Below are 15497 nucleotides of genomic sequence, written 5' to 3' on the forward strand. Positions count from 1 at the left end.
TAGTCAATATGTATCATCTCGCTCTTAGGAACCTCCACAGTAATCTGAGAAAATATCTGCTCATTATGTATGCCAATAAACGAATGACTGATGTTTTCAAGGAACCCCGTATGACATCCTCCAGACTCTGAGTAGCACTGCATGTTAGCATGTCGACTGCTGAACTGTAGATCGCGGGTTCGAGTCCAGCAGGGGTTTTAAATTTTGTTTCAGATTACTTTCGACTGAAACTGCATTTTCTGACTAAATAAAGTGAATTTGAAAGTTTTCAATTTCAAAATATTGACGTACATTTTTTGTATATACCCTCCACTTTTCATCCACATCAAAATTCTCTGGTATAGCATTCTTCCTATATATTTTTTTATTTAAATGCTCATATTAAGGTAGTACTCTACATCGTCATAATGGCTGACTTTATATTAAACTGAGTTTATAGAATTGTCTTTCTTTGATTTTGCTGACATTTGCAAAATCTGGCACAGGTCGGTAATTGTTCACCATAAAAAAATTTCCAGATATAAAAAGAGGGGTAACTCTAGCTTTCTTCCATTCAGACGCAACCTCACCAATTCTTATACACATGCTTAACAAATGTTAAAATTTCTGTAATCACGTCTGGGCTAATTTTCAACAACTTTACAGAAATAGTATCTAACCCGATAGCCTTTGAATTCAGCATAGCTTTTATTTCATTTCTGACAAAAAGATATGAATTTCAGGCATTTTTAAATGACATTATCCCAGAAGCATTTTTTATTTCCTCCAAGACAAACAAAGCTGATATATCTTGGTATACACTACAGTTTTACCCTATGTGCCAAAAGTTTAAACAGTGACATGAATAGAAAATGTTTTTTAGATCTATCAAAAAAATATGTACAATGGTATTAAATCAAAGATACAAATAGGTGAACACGTATCGGAAGTTTCATGGCTTAAGACGAAAGGAAAATTTATCACCAGTTTATCAATTTCCTGGAAGAAATCAATTAGGAGGATAGGGCTCACGACGGGTGTGACTGGTCAACAGGGGATACTTGTAACTCCTCCTAGGCACCTGCTCCCACCTCTGGTGTGTCCAAGAGTCCGTGTTTACCCAACTATCTATTTTGTATTCCTTATAGGAGTTATGAGATTGCTCACTGTTCGTTATCTTCACCTTTATAGGAGTTATGATATTGATCACTGTTCGTTATCTTCACCTTTATAGGAGTTATGAGATTGCTCACTGTTCGTTATCTTCACCTTTATAGGAGTTATGAGATTGCTCACTGTTCGTTATCTTCACCTTTATAGGAGTTGTGAGATTGATCACTGTTCGTTGTCTTCACCTTTATAGGAGTTATGACATTGATCACTGTTCGTTATCTTCACCTTTATAGGAGTTATGACATTGATCATTGTTCGTTATCTTCACCTTTTATTTAGATGTCCTAGTACGCAGGTGCAAGATGGCATGTTTGTTGCATGTATGTTAACCTTTCTATTCTTTTTTTTTTTGTGCTGGTGACACCGTTTTAATGCCGAAACTGCGCCTGATTTACAACGCTCACTCGATATATTTTACAGAACATAGCAGTTTATGGAAACTCACTGTGCGCATAGACAAGAGAAATACATCAATATTTTAAAGAGAGTCCTATGGCAAAACGTTAGTTTTTGTACATGGTATCGCTGTTGAAAATGTTAGTCAAAGAGAGTTTTGTTATTTTGGTAGAAGTAGAAAGTTTAATCATGCAAAGAAACATTTAACAGAACAAGCATCGAAAGCTCTTTATGGAGTATTACGAAAGATTCGTCATTTCCATTTCCCAATCAATCGTCAGATGGACTTGTTCCATAAAGTCAACAATATATTTTTATTTATTCTTGTGAAGTTTGAGGTTATGAAAATTTGGACATTATAGAAAAGGCACACCTTACTTTTTCTTTGATTTATCCAAATCTTAAATCAATGGAGTATGGAGAAAGTGAGGTATCCATTGTTAAAATAAGAATGGTTATGTACTGGGTGAAATTGTAGCAGTCATGAGAATAAACTTAACAATGCAATCTACTGTTATTTTTACAAGTGTTTTACGGATGGATCAAATATGTATCCATGGATAAAATGTACACAAGTTATACTTAATGCTTGCGGATTGTCATTATATTGATAAAGCAAACATTTCGTAGCCTTAACTTATGGCAAGCCCTATTACTATTTATTAGAAAAATAAGATATATCTTTAAATTAAAGAGATATGTCTTATTTTAAAGAGATATCTCTTTAAAATGAGAGATACCTCTTCGTTTTCAGAGATATCTCTCTAACAAAGAGATAACTCTTTCACTTAGAGAGATATCTCTTTTACTTACAGAGATATCTCTTTCATTTTAAGAAATATCTCTCACTTAGAGAAATATCTCTTATCCTTTAAGAGATATCTCTTTCATTTAGAGAAATATCTCTTTCACTTAGAGAGATATCTCTTTTATTTTTAGAGATATCTCTTACACTTAGAGATATCTCTTTTACTTAGAGAGATATCTCTTTCACTTTGAGAGATATATCTTTCACGTAGAGAAATGTTTCTTATACTTTAAGAGATATCTCTTTCAATTAGAGAGATATTTCTTTCACTTAAAGAGATATTTCTTTTACTCTGAAAGATACTTTTTTTTTTACTTTGAAAGATGTCTCTTTCACTTAAAGAGATATCTCTCTAAGAATTCCTAGAGAAATATCTCTCAAAGTATAAGAGATATATCTTTAATCGTTGAAAAAAAAGATATCTCTCAAATAGAGAGATATCTCTTTTCAATATTTTTTATTACTTGAATACTGAAGGAATTTTCCCTAAACCGGAAGTCCGCCAAAGCAAATCTTACCATGATGGCTGCAATTCAGGGCGAATATTTTGCGTTTACCGCATGTGAAGTGTATACAGGTAACAAAAACAAAGACAATAAATTGATAAAATATGTGACCTAGATTAGATTTACATTTACAATTATACCAAATCATGTTTCCCCAACCACCTCTTCAACCTTTTCCGCCGTTTTTACACTAGAAGTATTTTGATTGGTTAAAAATTAGGGTTACGTCATATTAATGACGATGCAATAGGGATAAGTCATTATGATCACTGGGGGAAAGATTTAGAGAGATGTTTCTTTAAGTTAAAGAGATATCTCTTTTTGAACATTTAAAGAGATATCTCTCTAACTTAAAGAGATATATCTTTTTACATTGATAGAGAGATATCTCTTTACGCTAGAGATATATTTCTTTCTCTTTGAGAGAGATATCTCTTAAAACTAGTGAGATATCTTTCAAAGAGAAAGAGATATCTCCCTAGCGTAAAGAGATATCTCTTTTGTTTAAAGATAGATCTTTTTAATTAAAGAGATATCTCTTTTGCTTAAAGAGATATCTCTTTTGTTTAAAGAGATATCTCTTTTGGTTAAAGAGATATCTCCCTTGCGAAAAAAATCTCTCTCTAACTTACAGAGATATATCTTCAGCCAATAGAGATATCTCTTTAGTGTAAAAAGATATCTCTCTTATATAAAGAGATATCTTGTTTACGAATAAATAGTAAAAAGGCTTGCCATATTAACTGGTTAAAGTCTTGTGCTAAAGAGGTTAGCGCTAAAAACTTAGTACAAGAATCAATGATTCACTTAAATGCATTAATTATAGAATTTTCAAAAGAAATTTTGGTCTAGAAAATTATCTGCTGAATTTGCCTAGAGATTTTTAAAAGGATCACGTTAACTAGTTTGCGAACTGTTAATCATCGACTTCCGGTAGAAACTGGTGGATGGAATGATATTGAAAGTTTACGGACGTGTACAATGTGTAATTGTAATAGCACTGGTCAGTGCTGGTGATGAATTTCATCATATCAATAAATGTACCTTCTTTTCAAACGACAGAAAAATATATCTGAACAAAAGATTTCGTAAAAATAAAAATTATTAAGTTTAATGAGTTAATATGGTATTTTAAAAATCATTGGAAAAGTTTGTGAAGAAAATATTTAGTGCTGCCTGCTCTTCCTGAACCAATATACTTAAATGTATCTACATATATATGTTTATTTCAATACATACCTGTATATTTTTGTGACCCTTACCTGTATTTTTAGTTTATATTTGTGTATATTCATCTGTATTTCATCTAGCAGTGATCTGTTGAGTAAATAAATCATCGAAGACACCCTTTATCAACATAATTACAGTGTACATGTATACGAAAATGTTTTAAAGGCTTGCTATATATTTCAAATCTAATTGTCATAATGTCAATATTAATCTTCATTCATTTGATGATATCATTGCTTCTATTATTATGTTGTAATCATCAAATCTATAAATAAATGTGACTTAACTCGAAGGTCAAGGCTTACCTACTGTGACAGAGAAGAACGAATCATTCTAATATACACCTGTTGTAAAATTATCTGATATATTTATCGACACTGAAATTGATCATGTAATCTATACAGGAAATCATTAAAGAAAGCTTATTTCATTGCAATTTACATATTTCTATATCTATTCTCGAAATTGTAGACTACTAAGATGTAAATTTCCGAAACATGGTAGAATATGTATGAATATAAATACATAGATTTATGGTGTAGAAATTAAATTATGCATTAACACCACAAATTATCTTGTTCTTCGAATTTGAAAAATTTCCAAACTTTGTTTGGCTTTATCAATAGCTGTGATATGAAATGAGAAAGATCTATCTTAAATAGTTGAATAGATTAAATTTTAAAGGTACAATATACGGATTAATGAAGGAATGACGTTTACGGTGGATGTGCGCAAGCGAGCGAGAAAATATGATTAGAAACACCACTTCGAAATATTAATGATTACATGAAGTTGCATGCGGAATTTCGAAAGTAAACAATTATATGGCGGCGTGAAAGCGTGGACGGCCTGCAGGCTGTTGGCGGGACACATTCAGCGGCAAAAGACATTCAGATGAAAACAGGGTAGAGAAAACGACTTTGAACAATGATGTAAATTTCATGTTTAACATGAACTCATCATTCAGTACGATTACATACTGCAAACGAAATCCTCATCTTACATGGTGTATGTGTTTACAAACGCAGTTCAGGAGAACTGGTTAACACTTTAAATGTCTTATCAACGTCCAATTTAGCCAATTACAAAACAGTTTAGTATATAGAAATCTGCTCTTTAAGAATAATGCAGTATTTAAAAACCTTGATTATCATCAGATCTACCCCATTTGTCATGTCTATAATTAGATGGAATCCCTGTTTCTGACCATGTACATTCAAAAAGATTGCTTTCATATGATTTTGTTAAAGCGTTTAAAATTTAGGTTCAAGAAATATGTTCTTGGTGTGAAGAAAAAGATTTGAAAGCCTGATAAATTACAAAAATGTGTATAATTTCTAGCAAAAATAGGTCAGCCAATCCCTTTTATATAAAGGACAATCAATAAGTGAGTGCATCCCATCTTCCACACAATGCCTACCACACACATTTTGCAAATTCTTTTTTTTTTTAAATATAAATTTCTCATACCATCTGTGTTTAAAAGTTATTTCTCCACATCTCGCACTTTCAATACTTATCATTTCCATTAGTGGAACTCTTCAAATTAAAGGCGCGTAAAGTCCTGCTACCGGGACAACATCATGTAAACACATTACTTTGGCACACGTAATAATAACTGACTGCAAACCACAACACTGATTAAAATTCTAAAGCCAAATTTAGGAATTGATTATTCTTAAAAGAAAACAGACGAACTTATTAAACTATGTGAGGAAGAGAAGCTACTAAATTTGCCAAATCTGACCGATATAAAGTGTCAATCGCAAGAAGAATTGTGAAGGGAAAAACCGATATGCACATCTAACACAAGAACTTTTCTTGTAATTAATGTGATGAATATGTTTTTAAAGTTATTCTGTCAGACTATGAAGACATTCTAATTTATCATACAATTAGGACAGGTTCATATGGCATGGACTTTGTAATCGTACACGTACCCCCCCCCCCCCCCCCCCCCCGTAATTTTCCATATTTTAGAACAAGTTATATACATGTATATGCCAAACTGCATTTTTAAAAGACGTTTATAACACTAATTAACACACCTAATGCGTTTCCAAACTGCATCTAAGTTAATTTGAAAATTGCAAAATATTGATGTACTTGGGTGTCCAGAGAACATCGTTGTTTGGAATTTTTAAAATAGGTGTGGTGGAGTTTAAAAAACATGTAACATCTTTAATAAGATATAGTGTTAGAATATTTGAAAAGTGCAGTTTGACAAATGGTAATTTTTTTAAAGATATACCATGTATTTTAACTCTTTAAAAAAGGGGGGGGGGGGGGTGGTGCTCTGAACGTTTCATTTATATGTCCCAGTAATCTCGCACTTGCTCACGAGATTTGTGCATTTTCTTACCAATGACACACAAGAGTCATCAAAGCGCGATAACTCCAACGAGCTGGTAATGAGAAGTATTCTGAGATTCTTTACATAATATCTTTCTTTGTTCAAAACTTCTCAAAAATAGATATATTTTTTTAAAAAGTCGAAATTCTTTTTAAAGAATTCCTCTCGATAATTACTCTCCCCTGTAAGAGATAAGACGTATAGGCTACATAAAGTCAAAATAAGTTGTCAATTTTAGTGCCTTTCTCACTAAAAGGAGTCAATTGGCATATGCTAATTGCCGAAAAATAAACTTAAGTTAAATGATAAACTCTGATGAAATCTGAGAAGGCCAACATATTTAAAATTTGAAAAATCAACAACACCATTAAAAGAGTTTTAAGATATTCACGGTGTAACATAAGTCGTAGCCTTGCTAGTTTTATGCACATGATATCTACGGGGCTGTTTTTCTACGCTTCAATAATTTTTCTGCATATTGGAATATCATTTTCAAAATCCATTTGTTCAGATGATAACTATAGAAACACTCATACGTTATGATAGTTGTGTAGTTGTTATTTGAGTACGATTATAATGGACTGACTTTGAACTTTATTACACTTAAAAAGTCCATTTGTTGGCAGCATTGTGTCAAGTTCGTATGTATTTTAACATTGGCGACAAACGTATTCGCAGGCGTTGCACTTTATGGATGATGCAGTTTCATATAAAAAGAAAGTTTTGCCATGGCATATTTTTTTTTTCAAATATGGTATATATGACCGGAAATTGTATTATTAATTAAGTAAAACATTAGGTCTAATCCCGTGGGGATCCGGGTTAGAATAGGTCCTCAGTACCCCCTTGCTTGTCGTAATCTTGAGGCGACTAAATGGGGCGGTCCTTCGGATGAGACCGCAAAAACCGAGGTCCCGTGTCACAGCAGGTGTGGCACGATAAAGATCCCTCCCTGTTCAATGGCCATAAGCGCTAAGAATAGGCCCTTCACCGGTAATGGTGACGTCTCCATATGAGTGAAATATTCTCGAGAGGGACGGTAAACAATATTCAATCAATCAATCGGTTATGTACGTAAGTATCGATTCAGAGGGTTTACAGAGACATTATTTCAAATATTCTTAGACCTTGCTGATTTTATATGTGTACATTTGGGCTAGACATGTAACCTTCCATAAAACCTATTCAGATATATTTCATATTTGGCTGATCGACCGGTAACGACTCCCTTTAGTAAGAAAGGGTGGTTACCTGTCATGCAGCCGTCGTCTCTTTTCCAGTAATGCAAAAATAATCTTCTGAATCAATTTTATTCAAATACCTTTTTAAAGTTAGTATAGTTTCATTGATCTATGTGAATTAACCTTGATATACCTATAATTTGTTACACGATTATGAACTACATTTTCAGCCTGTCTAAAATCACGCGTTCTTTGCATGTGTTGTATAACGAAGTATTTTCAGACATTTTTCAAGTTTTGCAAATAATAGGAAATTGCTACAAGAACAAAGCAAAGGGTTAATTGTTCGTCTACCTAGAACGGATGTACAACTGTGCATATTTGTACTTTTCTTTCCTGATACAACTATAAATATAAAAAAATTCTTATTGTGCATATTTAAGTTGGGGCTAAAACTGGCTCTTACACCATCTCCATCACCATCTGATATATTCATACGCAGTTGAACATTCTCGATGAATTTAAAAACGGAAAGTCCCACTGTTCTATTTTTATCCATTAGCTATTTTTATCTTTCGCTTCGAATCAACATTCATTTTTGCTCAAGGTATAAAAACTAGTTATGGCTCACTAACGGGTTAACATTTGGTAGTAATGTTACTTGTCATTTTTGATTGTGAAACCACAAAAAAGGAGGGGGAAAAACACTGAGTTATCGAAGCACCTCCTGAAGTGTAGCCTCGGGAACCGGATTATTAATCCCGTGAAAACCCAAAGTTATTTTTAGAATAATACAGTAATGCGTCGAATTTAGCAATCCCACAGTATCACATTGACTAGCATTCATTGCAGAAGCCAACACAACCGATTCCACCGTAAGTAAAGTGTAATACATTATAATTTATCTTGATGTAAGATACGACAAAATCGTGTACTTGTAAGTGTTTATAAATTCGATAGAATTGTGGATTTATACATTATTTTGTGACTTTGTACTGGTTGAACTCTAGAAAGCTCGAAAGCAGCTACTGTGCACCTGTGTTTAAAATTGTTGAAAATTTCATTAACATCTAGAATTGTGATTGTTTAATCATCAATTCAGCCCCCAGTACTCGCACTAGGTCATAGATTTGTGATTATTTTACTAAGTAAGTAATTTATCTCGCTATGACAGTGCTTCGTGTACAGATTTCATGATTCACAGAGTAAATTCTAATGAGTGATACAGGGACACCCGATCTCTCTGAACTTCTATGTCATTTTCAACAAAATCTTTTATTTATGATGCAGATCATGCACAGTTCAGTAGATGAAAACACAAGTGTACCATATAGGTCTATATAGTGCACAAAGATATATATAACATGTATATACTACATGTACAAAATGATAATCTATAGATAGGGCCTACATGTTTACTGGTTTGTTGTTGTGCATTTTATTTATATTTTGGATATTATCGTTTTGGTTTTTCTTCTTATCTCCCACAACCCGGACTTTTATTCAAGGAAGAAATGTTTTTAAAAAATGCAGTATTTTTACGTGGGTTTTGAGGTTTTTCCACGAATTAGAATAGATCGTTTACAATGAAATATTTAAAAAAAAAGAAAAAAAGTGTGGTTAATGTTAATGTTCGGTCTCGGCTGTCATGGTGACAATCTATATTAATTTTACACCATATTTCTTTTTGATGGTAAAACAGAATGGAAATCTTGTGCACGTCTTAGAATTGTATGTTCACAGTCACTGTGCAGTCATGGGAGTTCCATTTCACATCTACAGCGCGTTTAGGATCGCAGCGGCTAGCCTAGGGGCTATAGACTACTAGGTATAGTGGCTGATTTGCGCCATTTTAAAAGTTTGTCGTCTTTTTCGTTTTTAAGAGGAGAAAAGTAGCTAATTGTCAATTTGTCGTCTTTTCGTTATGTCGCTAAAATATCGTTTTGTTGTCTTTTCGCCAACAAAAAAACAAAAAAAGACCCCCCCCCCCCAAAAAAAAAGACAAAAAAATTTGTAAAATGATACAAATCGGCCACCATACCTAGCCCCTAGGTCTTGAACACAGCCCTGTAGTTCTACATATTGCGTCTTCTATAAGTGTTAATTTCAATGTCACGCTTTGTAGAACATAATGGATGGAATATACAGATCCGGGAGGATTTCATCCCCCCAGCAGGTGTCAATCTCTCCCCCGGGACTGCAGGTGCCCGTCCCCCGGGATTCGTGGGGCGGTACAGCAGTACAAGTGTCTGAGGACGACAATGAACGATCAAACTGTGAATATTTCTCACTTCGTAAAGACTCTAGTCCTGTGTGTGTGCCGAGCGACGACGTGTACACGGACAGTCATCAGTCATCGCTATTTTCATCACATATTTCAACTTGTAGTGAGAATGATTTAGAACATGACGGAGAAACCCAAACCTATGTCAGCTCAGCGCCATCGTCACATTCCTCATTGTCATCGTTTTCATCGCTTTCCACGGATTTTTTATCTTCACTTTCATCGATCCCCCAGAGTCGTCCCTCTAGAATGCCATCGCTAGCGTCTGTGACAGAAGCTGATTCAGTGAATGACAACATGCTCTTTACCGACTCTAATTCTTCGCCACCCATTACTGCTCAAAACCCAGCCCCGACTCTTGATTTCTCAGACTGCCGCTATCCTCAGTATGCAGAGGAACAGAGTCGTTTGAATTCCTTCAAAGACTGGCCTTCACATTTAACCCAGACCAGTCATCAAATGTCTTTCGCTGGATTTTACTATACCTGTGAGTGGGAGATTAAAATTTATAATCGTCGTCGTCATAACCATTTCTTTTATCGTTAAACCATTATTTAGTAAATGTATCGTCGTCTTCATCGCTTCTAATTCATTACTTAAGGTATTCATTGTATAATGAGAGGAAATTGAACAAATTTGAATGATTTAAATCAAAAGAAATGTTTATTGTTAATTTGAGAAAGTGAAATACATCAAATTCACATTTTGGAAGAGTTATTGCTCTTGGTAAAAAATTAAAAAAATTGTGTATGCTAGACGATTGATTTTTATTTCATGTTTTCATAACAAAATAGTTTATATAACTTTTTACCAAGATATTTGTATGAAAATACAATTTCTTTCAAAAATAGTTTGATACGGCATGCACTTTCCATAGACTTCAATGTAAACTTCCAGGTGCAATAAATCGAGGCGTATTCAAAATTTTGTGAATTCCTTTGGTGGAGTACTTTTATTTAAGAAACCCTTCAAAGTGATATCATGGTTACTAATTAATATCCTACCATCCATTTAGTAGGTATGAACTATGATCGTTATACAGTGACTACTTTATAACATTTTGCCCTGTTTTTAATTTTAGCCTTCAGTGATTGGGTACGTTGTTTTTGCTGTGGAATCGGGGTCCGCAACTGGGCACCAACAGATGACCCCTGGGTCGAGCATGCGCGATGGTCTCCTAGATGCTCATACATTCGACTGATGAGAGATTCACGGTTTTTGGACGATGTGGAATACGCAGTGCAGGAAAGAGAACAAGAGGTGAATTATTTAAACATGTTCACGTCTCATTCTTGCTATAAAGACCTGGATTAAGTGCTTTTATGAATTTCTGAACAAAACTTCCTCAATGACAACAGGTAAAACAAAATGGAGTGGGCTCTTAAATATAGATAATACAGAGTGGAACGTTATCCACCAAATTCCCTTCATAATAAATAAATATTGTAAATGACAGTGGTTTCAATACATAATAATTAATGAACTTTTAACGAGAAATCATTTTTATTACAAATAAAAAACCAGGTGAACTATAAGATGTGCACTTTTTCACAGTGGGAAAGAAACAATAGAACATGCACTTTGTGCAATCATGTTTGAATGATTTTGAAGTGTTCATAGAACATAAAACATTTTGCCAACTAGTTTTTAAACAAAAATTCCTTCATTCTAGGCATTTTGAAAAACATATATATCATAATAATTAAATAAGATCATTATAGAATAATTCTATATTACAGGTGATCACCCCACCAAATGTCCCACTTTCCATACCCTCCAGAATTACAGAGAACATTTCCGGTACAGTATGCGATGAACTGATAATGTGCATTCCATATTCACTGTATAAAACGATTATCCTTGTCGTATTAAGCATCAATCTAACGAAGCCTATTCGTTTTACAGACGTCAGACCCAGCACTGACCAGGCTACCGAGAAATACCCCGATAAGACACTGGAGAAAAATCCACTGTTGACAGATGCTGCCCAAGCCGTGTTAAAAATGGGTTTCCTTCCCAAACAAGTCAAACGAGCCGTTGATATTGTCCTCCAAAAGAAAAGTAAGACGTTATTTCTAATTGCTTTTAATTTGCATATATATATAAAGTAGTGATAGTTGGGATGAGTTTCAATATATCATGACTTGTTCAACTCTTGGTGAAAGTATTTTTAAAAAAAAACAACCCAAAAACCCACCAATATTTACCCTCTAAATATAGAAAGAGACCAAATGTGTTAAAATCGTTGAATTTATTTTCATGTAAAAAGAAATAAATTTCATTTGAGGGTATCAACTGTGACGCTTCATGCCAGCATACTTATCAAGCACGTACTCTCGCGTGTTTTCAAAATTCTAATATTTACATTCTACTTTCATTTCTGTCGAAATTCCCAGCCGTTAATATAGACGTACTTTATTTGTATTCATACGCGCATTGTTTACAGCTGTTACGCATTCATGAGAACATGGCTATCATTGCTATGTATCAAAGGCAAACAGACTGGTTTTGTAAATATTGCAAGAATTCACATGTCTGTGACGTCATGAGAAATCTCGACTTGATAGAGATGCAAGCTAGCGTATCGAATCTAGATATATCGTGAATCGTACTGTAAGCCCAAGGAAATAGTTTCAAGTTTCTATAATCACAAATTTACTACGATCAAATTTTCATCGTTAATAGATGTAGTAGATTCTTGCTACAATTCTGCCCCAGTGACGACTCTGAAGTAATTCAGAAATTGTTTTTTACAGCATGGCGGACGATGACGGCCATGGAGGTGGTGGACGTGTTGACGGAACTTGAACAGGAGAGTGACGACTCGACGAACAGCCAGGAAGCGGAAACGCCGGACGAACACAAACCAGAGGGTAAATTCCTTTATCATTAGTTTGAGAATTATCAACCTTTTCTGAGCTCAATTTTTGTTTATTTTAGATAATTATAATAATGCTGCATATTGATGAATTTATTCTATCTTTTCCAGACGTTGAAAAATTAAAGGAGACAAATGAGAATTTGCGAGAACGGACAATATGTAAAATGTGTTGTACCGGGAAAGTGTCCATCGTCTTTCTTCCATGCGGGCACCTGGTCAGTTGTGGTCAGTGCTCACCCGCGCTCCGGAAATGTCCCATGTGCCGACAGGACATCAAAGGAACCGTGCGGGTCAAGTTTAATTAAAAGTTTGTTGGACTTCACGGTTTGAAGTTTGTCGTGATGAAGCATGAGACTGTGATATAAAACTATAAGCAAACATAAAGGTGCAGCTGATTAGTACTTAATAGATTATTATCTGTGACAATACATGTAGCCAGTACATTTAGCGAATGATATCGGATACCGCTTTGATTGTGATTGAATCTAAATTTGGATTATGAAGGATTTTGTGTGCACTATGGAGTCCTTGAGTATCAGCTTTGACAGTGTGAGGATGACTAGATCAGACTTTAAATGTGATTGGATTCTAATGGACAGTGTATAATTGTACTGTAGATGCACTGTTGTCGGTGTGCGTTATGTTGGAGTAAAGGATCGGTGCTGGCAGGCGTTATGTTGGACTCCTGGAATGGTATTCCCCACTTTTTGTGTTTTTTTTTTTATCTCATACTGGCAAACTAGGTTGTTGTATGCAATTCTATGAAAATAAATAGAATACTAATTATGGATTCACCTGGATTTAGTATTTTTTAAAAGTTTTTGCTCTGATGTAATATACATGATTAATATATGGAGTAGATGCTATACCATATTGAATTGTTTACTTGGTGGGTATTTTGTTTTTGTTGAAACCCCTTGTATTATACTGCGAACGTTTCACTAAACGTGGGTTAAATTTCATTTTCTAATGTGGAGATATCTTTCTGATCTCAAAATCGCGTGCACTGCGTGTATATACATATAGTTCTCGTCGTCTTCTGAATGTCAGTGTTTAGTGAAACAATGAATACACTCTACATATCTGGCAGACCCGTACATTTCAAAATGTAGAATTAGTTACGACTAGTGCCGGCTGGTTCACATTCCAATCCTTGCCAGCTCACATTCTCACTGTTGTTGTTCTGGGTAAGTGGAAAAGGTACGAAAAAGAAATGGAGTTATTTGTACCTAGCGATATTGAAACAACGCAAATTATCTCAGCAGTATAAGTCAATAAATAGATATAGTACATATAGGTGACTATATACTGTAAATTACTCACAGACTGAACACAGCTGCCCTGTCCTGGGTACCTGTAAAGTGCGAAACGAAACGAAATCTACCGAAACGAAACGAAATCTACCAAAACGAAACGAAACCCACCGAAACGAAACGAAACAGATGGTATAACCGAACTTTTTAAATTAAAATAATTAAAAATGGTATCTTAGGCCCCTGTGAAAGTTACCACAGATAAATAAAATTCGCCTCCCCTTTGATGTAGGCTTTGGGCTTGACTGATACAAAGTTTTAAAAGTTGGAAGGGGGGTGAGTAAGGACAAAGTACATATCCGAAGTTGATTAAATACCATGTGAAATTAGTTTCGGATCAGTAAATTTCAGAACGGAGGGTTACAGTCTCAGAGGTCTGGGGAAACACACTAAACGAGGGGTGGGGGTCCCCGGCGTTGGATCCTCCTTTGGGTATAGATACATTATTTGAAGAAGCTGGTGTCTGAGAAAGTTGAAGGCAGGAAGAACTCTTAACTCCTTATTTTATCTCTAACTGCTGAGGTGCGAGTGTATACTTTCAATAATGAAATAAATTAAATAGTATACCATATTATATGAATGCAATTCGGTAAGATATATATACATGTATTATTAAAAGTTATTATTGATATGTAGTGAGTCTAAATATAACTCTATACATTTGGGGTGTTGCTAAGACGTGAAATTGAAAACGGGACGGAAAACGGAAATTGTTTTATGCAATAATATCAGGAGGAGGTCAGCATTTTGTAAAATCAAAAGACTTATGAACAAGGGAAGCATAAATTACAAAGAGAACGGGAAGGCATACTCAGAATCCACCGTTTGATATACTACATACAAATACACAATATCCACATTTATACATAGATTTGTCTTTAGAGCAAAAAACACTGAAACATGTATTTATGCCCAAACGCGGATCCAGCGCCGGCGACCCCACCCCTCGTCAAGACCTCTGACCTGTGAGACTGTAACCCTCCGTTTTGAAATTTATGGATTTGAAACTAATTGCACATGTTATTTAATCAACTTCGGATATGTACGTTTTGCTTACTCAACCAACCAACCCCCCCCCCCCCCTCCCCATTCCAATTTTTAAAACTTTGTATCAGTCAAGCCCAAAGCCTACATCAAAAGGGAGGCGAATTTTATTTGTATGTGGTAACTTTCACAAGGGCCTAAAATACCATTTTTAATTACTATAATTAAAAGAGTTCGGTTGTACAATCTGTTTCGTTTCGTTTCGTTTCGGTGGGTTTCGTTTCGTTTCGGTAGATTTCGTTTCGTTTCAGTAAATTTCGTTTCGTTTCGATTTCGTTTCGCACTTTATAGGTACCCGTCCTGTCCTGTTACAGATCAACATATATTTAGAACGAACTCTTCAATCGGG

The 15497-nt window shown here is 34.7% G+C and overlaps 1 protein-coding gene across 2 annotated transcripts; it reads left to right on the forward strand.

Annotated features, from left to right (window-relative positions):
- The first annotated feature begins 8183 nt into the window (after positions 1 to 8183).
- LOC125675651 (baculoviral IAP repeat-containing protein 2-like) lies at positions 8184 to 13579 on the forward strand. Of its 2 annotated transcripts, XM_048913430.2 has the most exons (8): positions 8184 to 8501; positions 9329 to 9454; positions 9752 to 10397; positions 10992 to 11170; positions 11650 to 11710; positions 11816 to 11971; positions 12667 to 12783; positions 12900 to 13579. In XM_048913430.2, exons 3-8 carry the CDS (start codon positions 9758 to 9760, stop codon positions 13094 to 13096), a joined length of 1350 nt encoding a protein of 449 aa, XP_048769387.1. In that variant the 5' UTR covers positions 8184 to 8501; positions 9329 to 9454; positions 9752 to 9757; the 3' UTR covers positions 13097 to 13579. The 2 variants fall into 2 exon arrangements, with proteins under 2 accessions (XP_048769387.1, XP_048769386.1); XM_048913429.2 differs by lacking the exon at positions 9329 to 9454.
- Positions 13580 to 15497: the final 1918 nt, after the last annotated feature.

This window comes from Ostrea edulis, chromosome 3 (assembly GCF_947568905.1).
Source record: "Ostrea edulis chromosome 3, xbOstEdul1.1, whole genome shotgun sequence".
NCBI lineage: Eukaryota > Metazoa > Mollusca > Bivalvia > Ostreida > Ostreidae > Ostrea > Ostrea edulis.

Bases quoted from the DNA above. Each gene is read 5' to 3' on its own strand.
- LOC125675651 (XM_048913430.2), top strand. From the start codon at position 9,758: ATGGATGGAATATACAGATCCGGGAGGATTTCATCCCCCCAGCAGGTG. The intron at 11,972-12,666 runs GTAAGACGTTAT...TGTTTTTTACAG, and splicing joins TATTGTCCTCCAAAAGAAAA to CATGGCGGACGATGACGGCC. The intron at 12,784-12,899 runs GTAAATTCCTTT...TATCTTTTCCAG, and splicing joins GGACGAACACAAACCAGAGG to ACGTTGAAAAATTAAAGGAG.